The sequence below is a fragment of the Triturus cristatus genome, chromosome 7, assembly GCF_964204655.1.
Source record: "Triturus cristatus chromosome 7, aTriCri1.1, whole genome shotgun sequence".
Lineage (NCBI taxonomy): Eukaryota > Metazoa > Chordata > Amphibia > Caudata > Salamandridae > Triturus > Triturus cristatus.
Window position 1 is genome coordinate 721,041,383 of NC_140590.1, and position 19,966 is coordinate 721,061,348.

Consider the following 19,966-nt stretch of genomic DNA (forward strand, 5'->3'; position numbering starts at 1 on the left):
TGACGGAGTGGAGGGTTGGTGTGATGTGTTCAAACCTTTTTACACCGTTATGAGTCGAGCTGCCATGTTAAGGACTGACTTTAGTGGGGCTAGGTGGGCTTTTGCCGTCCCTGTTCGGATGGCGTTCCCGTAGTCCAGTTTAGAGACGACTAGGGATTGTACAAGTTGCATTGTAAATAGTTGTCAAGGTCATTGCACATTCTAGAAGGCTCGAAGAGGACAAGTGACCTCTCACTGCGCACCCCTACACCCTCAGCTGGTGTGTCAGGCGACACATACACAAGTTTAACTGTAAATAGTTGTCAAGGTCATTGCACATTCTAGAAAGCTCGAGGACGACGGGCAGTGGTTGAGGGGGACAGAATGGAAACGCACACTCGCCCTGCAGATTTGGTCTCTCTGCCTCCTCAGAAGCAGGAGTGCGCGGGGCAGGCCGGGAGGGCGAGGACATCAGAGCGCGTGGCAGAGACAGAGAGGGGCCCAGGCTCCCCGCCAGCAGCGCTGCTGCCTTTGATGATAACACGTAGAGACAAAGGCAGTCGCCCCCACCCTGGCCTTTGAAGCCAGGAATTCATTTGCCGTCGGTTGGATATAAAGCAGTGTCCAGGGCCCTTTGTAGCAGGGGGAAGTGTCCTCCAGCTTACAAAGCAGCACTTTCTTCTCATGCAGCATCAGCTGGTGGCCAAGACCTTCTGATGTTAGAAAGCTCTGTCCCCGAGAGAGGTACCGGGAGGGCCATGGCAGGTTTCATCTACAGAGCCAGAACTTAGCAGCACAGAGAGTGACGGCTGCTGCACCTCTGTCGCTGGGGACAAATGGGGAGGCGAAGAGCGTCTGACAGAGGTCAGAGAGTGAATCTCTTTTAGTGTAACCTATGCCTTGCCAAGAGCCTCTCATAGCCACATAATTAGCCACATAAAGTCCTCTCTAAGCCCGACTAAGGAGAGGTAGCTGTCATTTGCAACAGGTGGGGGACCGCAGCGAGGTCGGTCATATTTCAAATCGACAGACATTCCACACTCATAAACATATAGATGATTCCGCAAAAGGCCCCAATGCGACTCAAAATTCAAGCATTAGAGAATATCCCATTCTCTGGCCCTATTTATTAAACCTCATCAACACGACAAATTTTCAGTTTCCACATTTAGATATAAAGTTACAGTATGTACAGTAGCATTGTGATTATCACCAGGACATAACTAATACATTACATTTCCTGCAAATACTCCAGAGCTGATACATTAAATTTCCTAGCAAATACTCCAAAGGAGTCATGGTTGACCACCCCTCAGGACCTTGTGGCATCGACTGAGTCAATTGACTTGGACCCAGGACAAAAAACCTGCTGGTCCCTCCATAAGTTGTGCTCTACAAGGCGAATTCACCTGACCCCTCAATACAGAGGGAGCTTGGGTTAGCATAACAGCTGATACCCCAAAAGAAAATCTCTGGTGTTCGAAAGGGGCCACATCAGCATTCATGAGGGGCAACCAGGTAGTGATGAGCAATTATGTAACCTAGCCCATTATTTAACCTGTCCTGCTTCCCCTGACTACCGCCCAGGCGACCCTACCGGTCATGTGGCAACCAATGGCTGCACACTGCGGCAGACCATAAAAAATTCAAAACATGGCCACTGAACCTGACCAGTTGGATCCGGCCCTCACCTGTCTACTGTGCCTGCGATCTAGCACCTTGGTCCCTTGTCCAGACTTCCGCTCACTCAACTTCCTAAGGTCATGCTAAAAAATAATTAATTGTGCTAAATGTTAATTTGTTGTAAAAAAAATACATACACAACAAATTAAAGCAAACCAGCAGAATAAACTAACAAGTGTGACATACTCCCCGATAAGAGCAAAAACTATTTGGACAAGGATGCCTCAACCACAATTTGTGGCATGCTTCATCTTTGGGTAATGTCCATATTCATGGTGAATCGTTGTCCAAGGACGGCTTAGAGTTAAACTGAGTTTAACCGAGAAGGCAGAACAGTACCTGCTGTGGAGTTTAAGTGCTATCCTCCAGTGTTGTACCTAGAAAGGCTATGTTCCACTGTCAACATTGAAGCCCAGACAGGTCAGTGGCCTTCTTCAGGATATGCAATCATTGACTCTTACACTCCTTATGCAATTTATCTTCTGTATATAGAGTAGAGGGTATTGAAGCAATTATCACATATAACAAACAAAAATACTCACTGTTATACATGATAGGATTAAGATATTTCCCAAGTATAGAGGGAATCAAGCCCTGTAGGGTAAGAGTGAAAGCATCCCCTGTTCATCTGAGGGACAGAGACCAATCGACACACCAATTGGCCATTTTCCTTGACGAATATTTGACTACTGAAAGATGTCTTCTCCCTCTGTTCAAAAGTATCCCCTGGAGTCATTCACACCAAAGCAAAATCGATTATTTGTGGGCATGTGAGGATCACAACACGCGTCGTTGGATGTTTCGAGTTCCCTCCGTTTGTATGGATGGACAGAGCTCTTGTTTAATTAAATATGGCAACAGAGCAGACAGAGTGGCATTTCAACCTCTTTATTGATGGGAGAAACCACTGTCTAACTTTTGACAATAGTCTCTGCTTTCTAGAAACAGTGGACTCTGTGGCCATGGTGCACAACTATTGTAAGGGCATTGGGGTAGGGTGCAAACCTTAGGAACAAATGAAACACTAGATGGCCCCATCAATGTTTGTAGATCCAGACAGGATCCCACTTCATCGATGCATTGAGAGGTGATGAAGAGCAAAGAACGTATTTAATTGCTTTGGTGCAGGAGAACATTTTTTTATGGTCGCAGCCCTGGGTGAGAAAGCATAGTTGGACTTATTGAGAAAGTGGCCCATTTTCTTATTCCATGAAGCAGCATTGGTAGGAGGGAGTAAGTGAGGTGGGAGAGAGTCGCTCAATGTGTTTGATCTGTCGTGCACATCCATGGCTGTGATCACAGGCAAAACCACCTACCTTGAATACTATGGAATTTTGAGGTATCACTTAGTAAGGGTGTAATATCATCTGCTCAGGATAGCACCCAACTTATGTGCGGCTTCAAGTGGCGAGGGCTGTTGTGCTTCTTGTTTGGCTACAGACATGACTAACAATGAAGTGGCCACAAACGAGAGAGTGACCGGTCATAAACCAGCAGGAAACCTGCCCGAAACCCTTAATGCAGCTAGCCAGTCTGGCATTAGCCAGTCTCAGTTTATAGCCAGTCCACCCCTGGACCTGAGGCATGGCCAGCAGGTGCTCCTACTACTGGCCACAAAAGGTTGTCAAGCAGGTAGAGCCGCTTTCTCGGAGGTCAGGGAGGGATAAAAGTGTTAAGTGTTCTTGCTGGGTAAGGAAGAGAGCCAAAAAAGGGTGCACCTCTACAATGTCAAAGCAGCTTTTGAGGTATGTTCTATGGCACTGGCTACGTTTGAGGAGGGAAGGAGTCCCAGGTCTAATCATAGTCCTGCATTTTAAAAGTTTGAAGGGTGTGGCGTGTTTCACTCAAACCTTTGCTGGGTAAATTGGAAAGGGTTTTCTTGGCACAAGGTTTGCATGTTTGTCAAGGTCATTCAAGAGAGAAAAATAACAACTCTGATAGGGACAGCATGATCTCTGGTCAGAGAATGTGTGTTAGGTCCTCTGAACGGATTTCGCTAGACAATGCCCACCATGGGCCTTTTATGAGGGGTTCCTGAGGTCTGCCTAACCGGAAGGCATGACCACAGGGTACTGCTGCTTAAGCTGCACCCCAAAATGTCATCTAAACAGGTGAGCTCAACACAGCCATTTAGGTGAAAGTAACTGCTTGAGATAGGGGGCACGTGGGACAACTCCAGACAGCAGGTGCCAGGGGCATCCATGGGGCACAGTAGGAATTGCCACCCAGTCAGGTATCAGTAAAGTATCCATGGGATGAGGGTCAAAAGCGGGAGGTGGAAGGAGGCAGATCAGTGCAAAAGAGAAACAAATATAAGGGGTGCCGCAAAGTACTCAGAGCTACTTCGTTCCTGCCCAAACTAGGTTCGACCTCGGTTAGAAGTGCCTCAATGAATAAAATGGGGTTAGTTCACCGTTGATCACATTTATTGCAAGGGTATAAATGGACTCTATTGCCTAATGCGAAAAGTGGTGAAGTCACAAAACTCTTTGGTGAAACTCACGGCGAATCAATTGATGAACTAGCTGGACCACGGTGATAGAACTCATATGCTTGATTTTGGCTTGACACTCCGAAGATTAATCACAGTACCAAAGTATGTGAAAAGGGGAAACCCTGTCCTTCTCTGAGGCACCACTTACATCCGATCTGGGATTCCTTTGTTGAGTGAATGTATGTTCTAAAGTAACTATCTATACGCTCTTAAAGATGTGCAAATAAGGATTCTCAAATTAAAATCCTGCGCTCCTTTGATGAGAGCGTAATCATTTGAAAATCAGAATCTTATGCCTCTTCAATGAGTAAATCTGGAGTCTGGAATCAGAATGTTTAATCCATTTGATGTGGGAGGTTTCATTTTATAATCAGAATTAAATGTCCCTGTGCTTAGAATCATAGGCAGGTGTGTGACTGATAGAAAACTAGATTTAGAATATGTGATGAGAGTAATACACAGCTTGAGACAATAAGCAGCAATTTAGGATGAATAAGAAAAAAAGCAACTGAAATTCACATGCACACAGATGAAATATAGGGTTACATGCACTTGAAAGCGAATGTGTGGGAGTTACATATTTACTGTGAGCGAGGACGGCCAGATGTTGAGATCAACTGTTGCCTTCTAGTACATGATGGTGATCCTGAGTGGAGAGGCTGGCCCTGGCGTGAGGAGGAAGAAGGTGGGTACCTAGTGCCTGGAAGAGCCAAACCTCGATGAAGTACAGGGCGGTTTGCGTGAAGCCAGAAGGTCCGAGTGAGCACAAAGTGGGTTGCTGGCACAATTGTAGCCGGTCGGTGTTGTCAACATTTGTTGTGTGCAAGGTCATGGTCATGAATAACTTCAAATACAAGTGTTGGTACCTTACAAAGGCCTCTGTTTTTCAAGGAAGCCAGGCACCCAGCCTGGCGTTGGTAAGAATAGGCGGAGCGTGCCTGGGTAGAGAGCAATGTGCTCTTGTGTCTTCGTTTAAGAGTTGTCCAGTGGAGAAAACGAGTAATTAGACTCCCACAAAATTCGATTGTGCTGAGAACAAGGACATTTGTCAATGGTTTGGCTGCATGTAATAGGATGCATGAACAGAGCCTTTGTATATTCAATATTTGACACAGAGCTGACGTTGCAGTAGTAATGATGGATTTCGAACAGCGGTAGCAGTAAAAAAACCACTAAGGTTTCTTCAGAGGGAGCAAATGTCAGAAGTAAGCAGTGTGTGCAGCTGGGGAAGGAAAATATTAGATCTCTGCCTTTGAAGAGTTCAGTATGAGGGTTCTTGATGCCATACGATGAGGAATCACTGTGGCGTAATCTGGTTTGCTTAACTGGAGGAGTTTTGAGAAAGATGTGGAATAGAAAAATATGTGGGTGTCATCGGAACAGAGATGATGCGAGAAACCAAAGGAGGAGAAGATGTCACCAGGAAGGAGTTGAACCATATAAGGGCGGAGACAACCATGTCTAGGAAGTTTAGGAAGGAAATTAGAGTAGCATGATCAAACATATCAAACGCAGCGGGCAGACCGAGGAATAAAGAAGATTAGATTGTGCTGGGTGGTTGATATGAAGATGATTATGTGTGTGGGTGACAGCTGTCTTAGTAGATAGAAGTACGTGGAATTCTAATTGTTGGGGACCAAGGAGCTCATCATAAATGTGCTTGATTGATTCATTGATTGTTTACTGGGATAATTATCTCCAAATTGCAAGCTCTTGTAAGTTACTGAAATTCTTGATCACTGAAGGTTTCCTTAAATGGCAAGCTCAGAATATGGACCTTATTTGCATACATTTGTTTGCTCATCTACATCTTTAATTGTTATTTCTGAGGTGCCCCCTTGTTTTTAGCTCAGTAATCTGAGTACCAGTCTTCGGCTGACGTGCTGCAGCTGAAGCACATTTTGGGACCCACAGAACTGTGTATAAGAAATGGTTCTGCATAACTTACCCTCTGTCAACTTTGTTCCCACCATAAATGTCGCTTCCATAGAGAGGCATACTACCAAACTATCCAAAATGTATTCTTAAGGAGTATAAGATAGCTCATGTTTTTTTTTTTAAAGCAAAAGCAGATGAAACCCAGAATCCTGCTTGATGCGAGTTTCTGACCTTTGTAATATGATGTGCCCATTGACAATTCTTTGATAACGTGAAAGCCAAAATACATGTGGATATATCAGCCACACCCACGCCTACCTTTCCCAGAGCACTCGACCCATATATTGTCTAAGTGGAACTCATGATGTTGTTTCTTGAAATGCACATTAGCCTGAGATAATATGCTGCTACCCATCTACTGTCAGATCTAGTTTGCATACAGCAGAGAATGGTAGCACCTCCCATTGAGCTCTGCAGGGTAAATAGCCCTGTAGGTGTCAGCCTGATCTTCATACGCTCCTTCCTACCCGCTCATTCACCTGATTGTCTGTCTGATGCCTCCCTGCCTTGTGCTCCTACTGCTATGTAACCAGAGTAGACCACTTGCATCAGATCCATAATACAAGGGAAAGTGCCAGCCTGGTTTTATAGAATTCCAACTCTGGAGCAGTCCGTGGCGTCAATGGCTTAGAAAGGTCCACAAAACATTGCAGAAAGCCATTTAAACTCTCATTTGAGCAAATATAATTTAAAGACTCTTACACACCAGAGAGTGGTATTTTCTCTAAACCAATCTAGTCAAGCTGTCTGGTAGACTATTCAATCATACACTCATCTGGAGAGACGTGAATGTACCACTTGTTCGTAAACTTTTTCTGCCACATCCAATATGGGTATTATCCAATGCTGGCATCCAATAGGGCATCCTCGGGGCGAAATGCTTCAATCAGCCTGCTTCAATAAACAGGTTTTGTTATTTCAGTAACCCTACTCCCATTCCTTTGGGTACCATCAAACAATAGTATTTGAGAATAATTCTGAATGTTTACCATCTGTTGCTGAGTTACCAATTTTAATTGATTTGCAGCAGCCCAGACAAATATATTCTTGTATCTCTCTCTTAGTGCTCAGTGTGACTTCAGAGCGAGGCAGTGCAGCTTTGTCATCATCGGCCCACTGATGGGGTTAATTGTTGGGTCATCAGTAATTGAACACTGTCCTGAAGCTATGGCCACAGTTTAGGTGATGTGTAAATAGGGATTTTAGAATCAGCCTGTGTTCATCTCTGACAATGTGTGAATAAGGATTCTAGATCCATAAGCATGAGTCCCTTCTGCGGCGTGCTGATACGGGTTCTACAGTCAAGAATTTGTATCCCATGGATTCTAAATACAGAGTGTGGAATAAGAGTGCGTGTCCCTTGGGTGGATGAGTGTGTATTCTAGGATCAGAATCTTTTGTTTTTCGATGCAGAAATAGGGATTCAGCACTCAGAATGGTATCCGCTTTGATGATGTGTGATCAGGAATACTAGAATCGTAATCTTGGGTCCATTCCGCGATGCATTCCACAGTCAGGAGTGTGGATTCCACAACCAGAAGCTTTAGCTCCTTTCAAAAGTGACTAGACACTATGGAATCTGAAGTATGTGTTCGTTTGATCATTTGTTAATAGGGATTCTACACTAATAGTCAAATAATAAATAGGGATACCATAATGCATATCTTATGACGAATTGATGACTGCGGGGGATTCTAAAGCTGGAAATAAGCTTGTATAAGGATAACGGATTACAAATTGTGTGTTATTTTGATAATGTCTGTAAAAAGGGCTCACAATTGTGTGCCCCTTTGAAGGTGTGTGAATAGGGATTCTGGAATCAGAATCATATATCTAACATGTTAATGTTTATAGGGTTAAGCAGTATCATTATCCTTTTGATAAATGGGATTCTACAAAATAGTTTGTCTGCAGCCAGTGGCCATGCATAGTTCGGGTTCATTATTACTGACACGCTTAGAGAACTTGGTGGTATCTCAGACTGCCTGTATGACTCCATTAATAATCATTTTGCCCATCAGATGGGATTTCCCTGGGATATGTATTGGCCCTTTGATCTCTGTTGGACCTTGCTGTTCTAGATGCCCCCCCTTTGAGGTTGAGCCTAGGCAGCGCTTGCGCTGTCTCTTTGAGACATGCTGTATTCATTGTGTGGGCTTACAGTCCACCCATTGCCTTTTTATTCGTCCCTTCAATTGTTGTTTAAAAATGCCTGCTTGCTAGTAATTAATCCTTCTTCTTTGTCCCACCTTTTTGTGGTTTTTTTCCTCCCACTGAGCACCTACCAATTACTTGGATCCTTACACTTGTCCCATTATAGAATCTGTTCTCTGAACTACATTTTTATTTTTCTAACAACGCTCTGAGATCTGTTTCTTTAAACAGGGCTGTAATTCTTGTTCTCATATTGTCACATTTGCAGCCGCCCTTTCAGCATGGCACATTCGCAGCCTTCTTTCCTCCAGCAGGCTCACTCGGTACAAAATGCATCCCATTCACTCACTGCTCTGACCTTGCACCGCCCAACTTTCCCCCTGCTAAATGCATGCACAGTCTGCTGCAGGGTCACCCGTAGTCGTCACAGTAAGGGCAGGCAAGCCACACGGGGTGGGTATGCGGGGGGAGCAGCTGCCATGTCTGTCAGTCCCTGGGGTCAGGGGGAGGAGGATCAGTGACATTCACTAGAGCTGCAGCGGCTCTAGTCCCAGGGATAGCCAGAGGGCTTGTGCACACACCGAGTGAAGAGCCGGGAGCCCAAGGTCCGAGGACGTGGCCCAGGGCAATGACATCAACACCGATGCCCTGAAAGTCCGAGCAGCTAGAAATCTGTGCATGTTTCTTACTGTGCTCACTGCCGCTCACACCCCCTTGTTTAACGGCCTCCCTGCCATCATTCTGTGTCTCCAGACCGTCCTTCTCAGCTAAGCCGTCCTGTCAGCACACTTCCACATGACTCCTCTTCCTATTTCTACCTCAGCCACCGCCATACTGCTAGACAGCCAGCTGCAGTGTGCCCCGGAGTGACTGACATAAATGGCCTTAACCGTCGCCTTCATGGGCATCGCCGAGGCAGCTTTGGGTTTTTATCTCGCCGCCTCAAAGAAGAGTTTTGTGGTCTGACCAGTCCGCCTCAGAGGTGCCATCCTAGAGGAATGGAGAGTATCACTAATGTGGAGGCAAAGCCCAAGACTCTGCTGGTTCTTTGTGGGACTTTGACTGGCAAGCGGCTCATTCCACACACTTCAAGGCTGTTTATCACACACCCCGGCTCTCCGCAAGGTCATCTAATGAGGCTTTTTCGCACTTGCACTAATCACAGAAGACCCCGCTACAATGTGCGGCAGCATGTCTGAAATGAACTCCCAGTGAGAGCCCGGACCCCAGGGGAGACTAATCGTTTGTACCATGGCAATTACCCATGTGTGTTTACTAGCGCTGTTTTTCCATATTTAGGGTTGAGCCTACGAGAGCATGCGCTAGCGCATGCATCTCGCTTGTGACACACTGTTGTTAACAATAAAGCGTTTAAACCCCCCCCCCCGTTGCTTACCATGTGTTGCCTTGCATGGCACTCTTCTTCACAGCCTTGTTTTGAGCACTTCACAAGAGAGTGTGTGTTTTTCAGCTGTCTGACTTGTGTACTTGTCTTCCTCTGCTTCACTCGTGTTGCTCTGCCTGATCCCAACCCCCTTTATATTGTGCTCACCCTTGTGTGCGTCGCTCCATGACCCCGTGCTGTATGCTTGCCTGTGGGCTCCTCCTCTACTCCATGTTGCACTATCTTGCCCGTTTGCTTCCCTTTCTGTGCCCCATGTGCTGCTTCTCCCCCACATGTCTCGTGTTCCTTCTTCCCACCCTCCATGTTGCTTCCATGCCCTCCATTATTCTACCCTCTGTGTTTTTCCCCCCACCTGCATACATCTGCTCCCTCCTTCCACCTGCATACTTCCCCTACCCTTCTTCTACTTTTTAGGTCTCGCCTGGCTATCGCGTAAGCGATCGCCAGGCGAGACTTATGTAGGGGCTTCAGAAAATGCTCCCAAAGGCTTCCCAGGCGGATCGGGTGGCGGTTACGCGCACAACCACGCGCATTCCATTTGCCACCAGCTACTTCCTGCGCGTGCGCCGCCTCACGCATTCAGAGAGATTTAGTAAGGGGCACAAGACCTTAAGAATGCGGTTTATGGCCAGTGCATGTGAGGCATTCAAGCGCAAAGCTGGCATCTGGCATCGGACTTGAAAGCAGCAGACTGCTTTCGCCAGCGCTCGCTCGGACTCACTTCCTGCATCCCCTCTTACAACAATTAACTTTCGTTATAACTCACACCCCATATGCTCGTTCCCTCCCACCCTTCCTTTGATGTCCGCTTTTCTTGTTGTTTACAAACCACACCACACACTGCTGCACGCCACACACTGTTGCACGCCACACACCACTGCACGCCGCACACTGCTGCATGCCGCACACTACCACACGCCACACACTGCTACGCACACTGCTGCATTACACACTGCTGCATTACACACTGCTGCACGCCGCACACTGCTGCATGCCTCACACTGTTACACTAAACTTTGCTGCACGCCTCACACTGCTGCACGCCACACACTGCTGCACGCCACACACTGCTGCACGCCACACACTGCTGCACGCCGCACACTGCTGCACGCCGCACACTGCTGCACGCCACACACTGCTGCATGCCGCTGCATGCCACACACTGCTGCACGCCACACACTGCTGCATGCTACACACTGCTGCACGCAGCACACTGCTGCACACCGCACACTGCTGCACGCTGCACACTGCTGCACGCCGCACACTGCTACACGGAACACTGCTGCACGCCACACACTGCTGCATGCCACACACTGCTGCACGCCACACACTGCTGCATGCCACACACTGCTGCATGCCGCACAATGCTACACGAAACACTGCTGCACGCCACACACTGCTGCACGCCACACACTGCTGCACACTGCTGCATTACTCACTGCTGCATGCTGCACGACACTGCTGCACGCAGCACACTGCTGCACGTCGCACACTGCTGCACGCCGCACACTGCTGCACGACGCTGCATGCCACACAGTGCTGCATGCCTCATACTGCTACACGAAACACTGCTGCACGCCACACACTGCTGCACGCTGCACACTGCTGCACGCCACACACTGCTGCACGCCACACACTGCTGCACGCCGCACACTGCTGCATGCCGCGCACTGCTGCACGCCGCACACTGCTGCACACCGCACACTGCTGCACGCCTCACACTGCTGCACGCCGCACACTGCTGCACGCCGCAAACTGCTGCACTCCACACACTGCTTTTATGCGAGTTTATGCTACTGACATTGTAAATGACAATGCCTTTTATTTGTTTTAAAACCAAAACATAAATAAAAGGCATTGTAATTTTACAATGCCAATAGCTCAAACTCTTATAAATGCGAGACCTATTGCATTGCAAATGCTTGTTTTTGTTTACCAATCCAACTCCAATCCATAAAAAAAAAGAAAGCAAATCACTTGTCTTCGTTTTGTAGTCGTGTATGCTTGTTGTTCATTGTCCCATAGAAGAACAAATTTAAATGCTTGAGTTCAGGAAATGTACTGTTCAAATTACCTAATTTGTATTTTATTGAATGGTATATATTGTCGCTCCATCTTTAATAGGAATTTTGGTTTGATTCTTGGATCACTATTAATAGTGTTATCAGGGCTGAGGCAGAAGTGCTTCTCAGTTGATGTTTAAAAACTCACTTTTAATATATACTTCTCATATAAGCCGATGTACTAAGGTGAAACATTGACAAAGCCAATAGGTCTCCCGTAGACCAGACCGATTTGCTTTGCCAATGCTAGTTTACATTTTGTAGTGACATACAGGTTGCTACTTTCTTGTCCTGAGGAATACGCTGATTAAATTACTTCTTAGTAACCTTGAACTGATTGGTCTTAATCATGTTTGCATTTTGTGCTGGACTCGATAGATATCTGAAAAATCATTTCTGAAATGGATTCTATTTTGCGTAATGATGTCCACACGATTAAGACATTTAATTATATGTTCATATTTTATGTTTTATTTTAGTGTTTTACTTTATGTGTACTTGCATTTCGCCGTTACTTGTAGCACCTATTCTTTAATAGGAATTGTCACTGCTTTATGTATATTTATCGGGTCAGCAGGGCCTTTATGTCACACAGCCCTGCTATAGCATCAAATATTTTCTGTAAGTTATTCCTTCTAGAACGGTTTTTCTTAATATGTCTTTAATTGCCCTAGATCCATGGGTACTAAGCCCAGGCGGTGAACTCTGATCCGTTCACGTAGTGTTCCGAACTCTGTGCTCCGCGCACCATGTAGAGCTCGTAAAAACCCCGCTCCACATAGCGAAGCAGAGTTTTTTCCTCACTCGCGCTCCCCAACGTCAAGTTTGCGAGTGCGAATACCTGTTGGGTCTCCGTAAGCGTACGACCCTGCAGAAGGTTCAACTCCACTTCCTGGATCTGGTGCTTATAATTGCCAGAAGATACATTGCCATGAGATGGAAGTCAGCAAAACCACCTGCAATATACACCTGGCACAGCGAAGTGTTATGTTGGGGTGGGGCTGGAAGTGCTGCCATACGCCGAGAGGAGGCCCGAGGGCTGGGGAAAATCTGATATCTATGGAGTGGGATGTAATTTTAAAAGCCTTTAAAAGCGCAGACCCTGATCATATACCTGGTGCCCCAAACACGCAGTAGACCATGATGTCATGCTGCTATAACCAGCCTTAATATAGTTGATTGAAATGAAGGAGACGCTCAATACTGTTTAAAGTAATATGCAATCTGTAATAGGATGTAACAAATATTCTGATGTGGATAAGAATGCCAGAACAAAGGCGGGAAGGGGGTGGGGACTTCGACAGATGTTATTAGTTAAACGTTTACCTCTTATTGGTACCTGTATAATTATGTCAAAGCCTAATCTATATGTAAGGCAAACTTTACCGGCAATGATAAGCAATTGTATACAAAATCTTTGAGGTATATGTCATGTGCAATGCCAAACTGAACAGAAACAATGTAAAGTTATCTAACGATAATTGACTGTAACAGATATAATTGGAAAACCAATAAACTATGTTTAAAAAAAAAAAAAAGTTTGCGAGTGCAAGCGAGAAAAATCTACCTCCCGGCGAGATTTCTCACGCAGGCCGTCGGAGTTCTCAATGCAGGTGGTTGGATTTCTCAATGCAGGCAGTCGCAGGCAGTCGCAACCGCACATGTTGACAAACCTCCTGTTCGCATCGACAAAGTTGCTACTCGAGTAGAAAATCCACTTGAGTGGCAGAAAAGAAGCAGCGCCCTCGTGCACTGCACATGGTGCCATTTGTGTTGATTTTTCAGTGCAGGACAAACACCCGGCGCTGCAAATCAAAACGAACAGGCGTGACCAAGAGCACTCCGCCGCTTGCGGAACTCTGCGTAGTGTGGTGGATTTTTTTGGGCACTTCGTGGAGTTCCGCGTAGAGGAACTCCTCCAACTCTGCCCAGGCTTAATGGGAACAGAGGTTGCCCCGTAATTTGTTCTCATATAGGAAGGCAATACGTCTGACTCAGGTCACAAAACACACACTATGAATAGTAGCATGTTAATTGTAATCCTGGCTCTAAAAATTGGTAAAAAATGAAATAATAAAAGAAATATCTCAAAGTTCCCTTTTGTTGTGTTCCTCTGCAGGATACCCTCGGAGGCGGTTTTGACGCCACACAGGCCTTCGTTGGAGAACTCTCTCACTTCAACATCTGGGACCGGAAGTTGGTGCCCTCTGAAGTGTACAACCTGGCGACCTGCAGCACCAAGGCCCCCGCCAGCAACGTTATCACATGGTCCGAGTCCAACATCGACATCTATGGCGGGGCCACAAAGTGGACCTTCGAGGCCTGCCGCCAGATCAACTGAGGCGTGTCCGGGCCCTTCGGCGGGGCATGGCCCCAGCCACCGCTAGCCATTCGCCGTTTTAGACTCTTTCCTCTCCTCCCCTGGGGGGCGAGGTAAGGGCAGGTGCGTTTTCATTTCTAGCAACAAAAAAACTATCACCAACCAATCACCGTTTATCATCAATCAGAAATCAATAACTGTGTCGAACAAGCACACCGTAGGCCAGGCTGAGCTTGCATGGAGGTTGGTGGGAGGGCGTGGCTTGCTTCGCATCCTCCTGAGCAGTGTCTAAGACGGGGAGTTCCTGGCAGGCCCTCGGCACCTGCGACGTGGGCAGAACTCGCATTTCCGAGCATGGTTGCCGCTCTTTGATCAGACAGTACCGGGACTTCTCTGCTGAACCGTGAGACTTTAACTGGACAGTACTGCTACCTCTTAACAGGGCTGCAGAAGTTTTAAAGGGACAAGACCGGCACTTTTTTTCAGCAAAACAGCCACGCAAATTCGACAGTAATGGCACATCTCTGCAGTTTTGCGGTAGTTTATTGTGGCTACGTACAATTAATTCTGTGCAGATGAGGGCACTTTTTTGTTGCAGCACTAGCTATTTTTAGCCTTGTCATTGTTTTCTGAACCAATGGCACGCCTCGGCAGAACTTAACGGGACAGTACTGGCGTTTCTCAGCAACACTGTGTACCTTTCATTAGCACAGAACGTGTAGGACGAAGACATCGGTAGTCGGAGAGTAAGGGCACTCTTGCGCAGAACCGACACAACCAATAGTTGGCATAGGCGCTACTTTTAGGAGGACGGTGTGGGCGCTACTCTGCCGGACTTCGGTGGTTAACGGAACAGTACGGGTGTTGCGTGACTTTGATGGGACAATACAGACCAAATGTATATCTGCCTCTGCAAGCACTGCTCCGGAGAGTGCCTCGACGGCCGGCCTGGCATGATAGGGCGCTACAAACTCTTGCTTTTTTAGAATCATAGATTTTCCCGTTACCAACTAAGCTCCGACCCGTAGTGCCTCGGTATACACCCGCAGGCGCTTGCGTCATTAGCACCACCCCTTGAATATATCACTAGCTGACTAACAACATCTGTTCTCAAAATAAATGTGTTTCGCGCTGGCGCTGTTCGTCAGAGGCGCCCTCTTCTGTGGGGGTTTAGTTTAGTTTTGTTGTCGTTCTCTGCACAAATCCCCGATACCCCAGCTCGCCGCAGGAATGGCCGACACTTCCATACCATCACATTGTTTTGAAAGCTACACGCATGGCAAACGTCACGAGAGAGAGAGAGAGAGAGAGCGGACTTTTTTGTACAAAGTGGCTGTTGTGCTTTCGGCCCATTCTCTTCCACTAAAATATCTATTTTTTATGAGACGCAAAATATTTAAAAGTGTGAACAAAAGCCATGGCTGGTGCGTTTTTGAGTGGACTGGTCTGGTTGAGTGAAATATGAGACACGTGATTTTTACTCTAGCATATAAAATGAGTCTTTTTTACTCGACTTGAAACAAGGCACACACACAGACTAAGCACATACCTTCTGGTACTCTCGCTATTGGCCAGCCGGCCTCAGAGCACAGCGCATGCACAAGACCCACATTTACGAGTGACGAGTGATGTAGGTTCAAATCTCATGAGTTAACATAACAGTAAACACACTTTGCTCTAGATCTTGTCCTAGTATGCTGTTTTTTTACCAATGAGATGTAAAGTGCACTGCGATTTGGAGTCTGGTCCACGTATTTTGAAGACCAGACCTTCTGAACAGGTTGCGCGATTATCCAGATACAAGCATGATTGCGTCATCACCAGGCCACGAAGCGCCCGCTTGCTTGCATGTGGCACAACAAAAGCTCCACTGATTCAGTAATTAAGTCTCCTCGTGTCATGAAGAACAGCTTTTTTATTGGTCAGCTCAAATGGCCGTGTGCATCCCGACATTTCTCACTCACCAACACAACTTGACAAAACAACCCCAGGCTACACAACTTTACATGTCTCCAGTTCAAACATTTCAGGCTCGTAGGCCTAGTAAATTTACCTTTGTTCCCTAAATGTCTGCATCTAGTTTACTCTTGGACACAAGAACAAAGTAAGATGTCACAACAGACATGATGGTCAGTGAACCTGGCCTCTCCCAGGGTGCAGCACAGGCCGCTTCCTGCCTTGCTTTTTCTCGAGGTGTAAAGGCGAGTTGTGACACAGTGGCAAGCTGACCGAACTTCTTCCTGCTCTGAATAACAAAAAAGCGGTGATACAGAGATATCACCGCTGAGTATCTGAGCTGCTTCTTTCCAAGGACACTCCTCAGGCTGTGACACCGCATGCACGGCTTCTGTTTGCGCTGCTGCTTCCACATGACTCTAAGCAAGCTTAGGCGCCACAACTACTGCTTTCCCATGATGCTCAGTGTGCTGTGACGCAGCCGGCACAGCCCTCTATGTCATCGGAGGAGGATTTCTGCAAGATGTTCTAATGGCAATGTGTTGCAACATCAAGATGACAATGATCACCACCAGGTCCGTCTTAACAGCATTATAGGCCCCCGGGCAACACACAACCACTCACAGGAATAAATATTTTTAACCGAAAATTAGTGTTAAATTCTGGTCTGCATGGGGCCCCTATGCTGGTGGGGCCCCCGGCTTACTGCACAGCGTGCCCACGTGTTAAGATGGCACTGATCACCACAGAGGGTGAATGGAACCTCAGGGCCGCAGTTTCCTTCTGGTTCTTCAAAAACTCCATCTTGAAATGGCTACTGTTTTCTTCAGGTTACAAATGCAATGTTAAAAAAACAAAAACATTTTAAAAACTAACCAGGATTTTCAAGAAATTGAGGCTGAGCCAGGGAAAATACATTTCAAGTTTGGCAAAGTTGTATTTAAGATTTGCTCTAATTTTTGATGCAAATCTCCCTGTGCCTTACTTGGAAGTGATTCTTGACATCGACTGAGTGGAACAACCCCCAAGGCATGTCAAGAAAGGAATCTCCTATAATTCTAGTTTATGTAATTGCAACTTGGTGCATTTCTGCAAGGCCATGTTTTATTAGCACACACTAGCTCGCCACCACTTCTTGGTGAATCCGAATAGTACAACATGGGCTATTCTTGGAACCTGAAATATTTTTGCAGTCAACATATGACCTGTTCTTGCATCCCTTCAGCCCAACCCATCTTCCAGCCTGCAATGACTGAACATGCTTCGCTCTAAGGCCATGCTATTTTATACTGAAAGCTATTTTTAACTCCCTAATTCCTTCGTGTGTTTGCTGCCTGCCACTCCCAGTGCATTTTAACCCCTTCGATGCTGCGCAGATTCCGCCGCTGTGCTGACGGAATCTTGCGCGGGCGTGGTCATGACGGAATGGTTCCGTCATGAGCACAGCTCAACCGTGGGTCATGACGGAACCATTCCGTCATGAGCACCGAAGGGGTTAAACCCTACTTACACGCCGGCCAGGTTGGCCGACTTCACACCTTTCGAAGCTTTCCAACTTTTGATAACACTGCGTGTAAGCTCTTACTGTAAAGATGCGTTTATAACTGGTATATTTTGTATGAAAAATAATAACTTCAAAAAAGTAGATTTACATTTAAAACAACTATTATTCCCTGACACAAAAAACTCTCAACAAGCTGCAAAAATTAGAATATAAAAGCATTTATTTTCAAAAGAAAGAGACTTTGTATATTTTTATTTACTTGCTTTGCAGCCTCCAGAGGTGTTTATGGCACAAAGTGTGGGGAGGGGGGCTGGATACAGGATGACTGCCAAAAATAATTTTTGGGGAGGGGCTAAGCCATGGAAACAGTAACTCTCTGTCTAGCCAGACCAGTGAGACAAGGAATGCTGCTTCCGGTGATATTCTCATGAGAGTAAGTTGTCTGGAAATGCCTGTTTCATGTTATAGCCAAAACAGGAAGTGAGGGCTCTGTATTAACTATAGTCCCAGATGTAGACAGGTAAAGCATCTAATTAGAAGTATGTGATTGGATCCAAACGATGGAGCAGTGACATGTATTTCAGCATTTAGCAGCATATTTTAAGTCATGCAAGTGGGTTGGGCAATTTCCTGATTAATTCAATGCCTCATTGAAGGCAGTAAGACACTGAAGCACAATTTGCAAAGAGAAAAAATAAAGCATGTTTTGAAAAGGGTATGTAACTATTACAAATGAGCGTTGTGTGTATCCAGGACTTACCTTCCCCAACTCATACATTCTGTTTAGATTAGAGGGGAAAACACTGCACATGTTCCACATGGTATCCGCTCCCATAGGATTCAAAGCAAGCTAGGACACTTCGGGCATGGGCACTATTGAAACTTTATTTTACACTTCTGGTTGCCAACATTGCACGGTACCTATCCTCAACACTAAGACAACAAGTGGAGAAGGTACCTGTCGCTATTATGCCGTAGCTTGTTTAATTCACTTGCACTATGCTGTTAACAAATATGCCATAGACTGGCTGATCGCGAGGGAAACTGAGCTTTACTGACAGGCCGGTACCTCTGAAAGAGCGGAGGGCTGGGGTACAGTGAATTGTATGTCAGACGTGATTTACTTTTAGTCAAAGCATGAGATTTCACAATCAGCTTTTCTCCTTCTGAGATGCCATGCACAAGAGCTTAAGGATACAAGCATTCTTAAACCACAGAAAATTGAATATGGATTACATATGCTGGGAACAGAAAAAGCAAGGTTACTTCTGCACACACATACAAGGTTTGTAAGTTTTATGACCCCCTTAAAGACAATACCTCCATGTTTCCTTTTCTGTCCTCTATGCCAACATGTAGTGATACTCATGAGTTGTAAATATTGTACAGGCAGAACTAAAGAATGCCAGTACCTGCATCGTCGTTCTTGTTCAACAGAGCTGTACACCTTTTCAGTTCACCTCGATGTCACAACATCCTTTGGCTTTTGGCTAGGTTGTACGTTGTATGTCACAGCTCAGCAGCTTTCACCGATGTATTTGTGGTTCATTTTCTACGGATTTTACCGCATTTGATTTTCTTTTACCGCTAAAAGGACATGAAATGTTGAGTTTATTTTTACACAATAAAAAAAATAAAGAAATATACTGCTTCAGAACGTTGCCTACTTTGTTATTTTTCTATAAAGTTTCTAAGAGCAAATTGGACCCGGTCGCCAATCGTCTGTTACAAGGAGTCAAAGAAACATCTTAAAGGGGATACAAATGTATAGGACAGTGACTGGCTCTGCCTTGCCTTGAAATCCTACCCTAAGCTCCTGTCTTTCAAAAGTCCCAATGATCCTGTATCCCCTTTCCTCTGGCAGTACTCACTGTGTGCTGTCAGGTGCGGGCACATGCTGCAGCGTGAATAAAGAAGCTGAGATGTGTTGTTAGTTGGGAAATCAGCTACCAATTGATTTGGACGTACAGCAAAATCGTTTATTTAATCAGGAAGAAACCCATGGGATCAGGAAGTGTGGGTTACGCACCCCCCAGATTTTAGAGTGGAGGGGACATGGGGGACAAGTAGGGGGGTCATGGCGCACCTCCACTGTTCGCAGGACCAATGGCGAGTGAAAGCGCTACATAGGATGGCTGTGCTAAAAGCCTGCTCACCTGCCTCCAGTACTTATGACCAATCTATGGGTCACGCAATGAGGCAAACATCACAAAGTAATATAAGCCTCTGCCTTTTTATTTGGACTCAAAGGCTTTGGACATTCTTTGTATTGTGTCTGCCTGCCCTCCCAGTCTTCTTCAAAGTGTCCTGTGCAGCAGAAGACCTTGAAGAGGAGGAAGCTCTTTTGGTGCCGGCAGTCTGCCTCTCCCCACCCAACCCCGACAGGAAAGCCCAGGCTCTGGGTCACCTACAGGGTTGGATTGGGATTAGAAATCTGCCCGGGCACGCTAAAAAAAGTAGCCCACATTTA

The 19,966-nt window shown here is 46.1% G+C and overlaps 1 protein-coding gene across 2 annotated transcripts in view; it reads left to right on the forward strand.

The window, feature by feature from the left end:
* NPTX1 (neuronal pentraxin 1) overlaps positions 1-19,134 on the forward strand; it is a 60,424-nt gene extending 41,290 nt beyond the window's left edge. For both annotated transcript variants that reach the window (XM_085617421.1, XM_085617422.1), the window contains exon 5: positions 13,836-19,134. In XM_085617421.1, coding sequence (XP_085473547.1) covers positions 13,836-14,057 — 222 coding nt within the window. In that variant the 3' untranslated portion in view covers positions 14,058-19,134. The remainder of the gene's footprint in view (positions 1-13,835) is intronic.
* Positions 19,135-19,966: the final 832 nt, after the last annotated feature.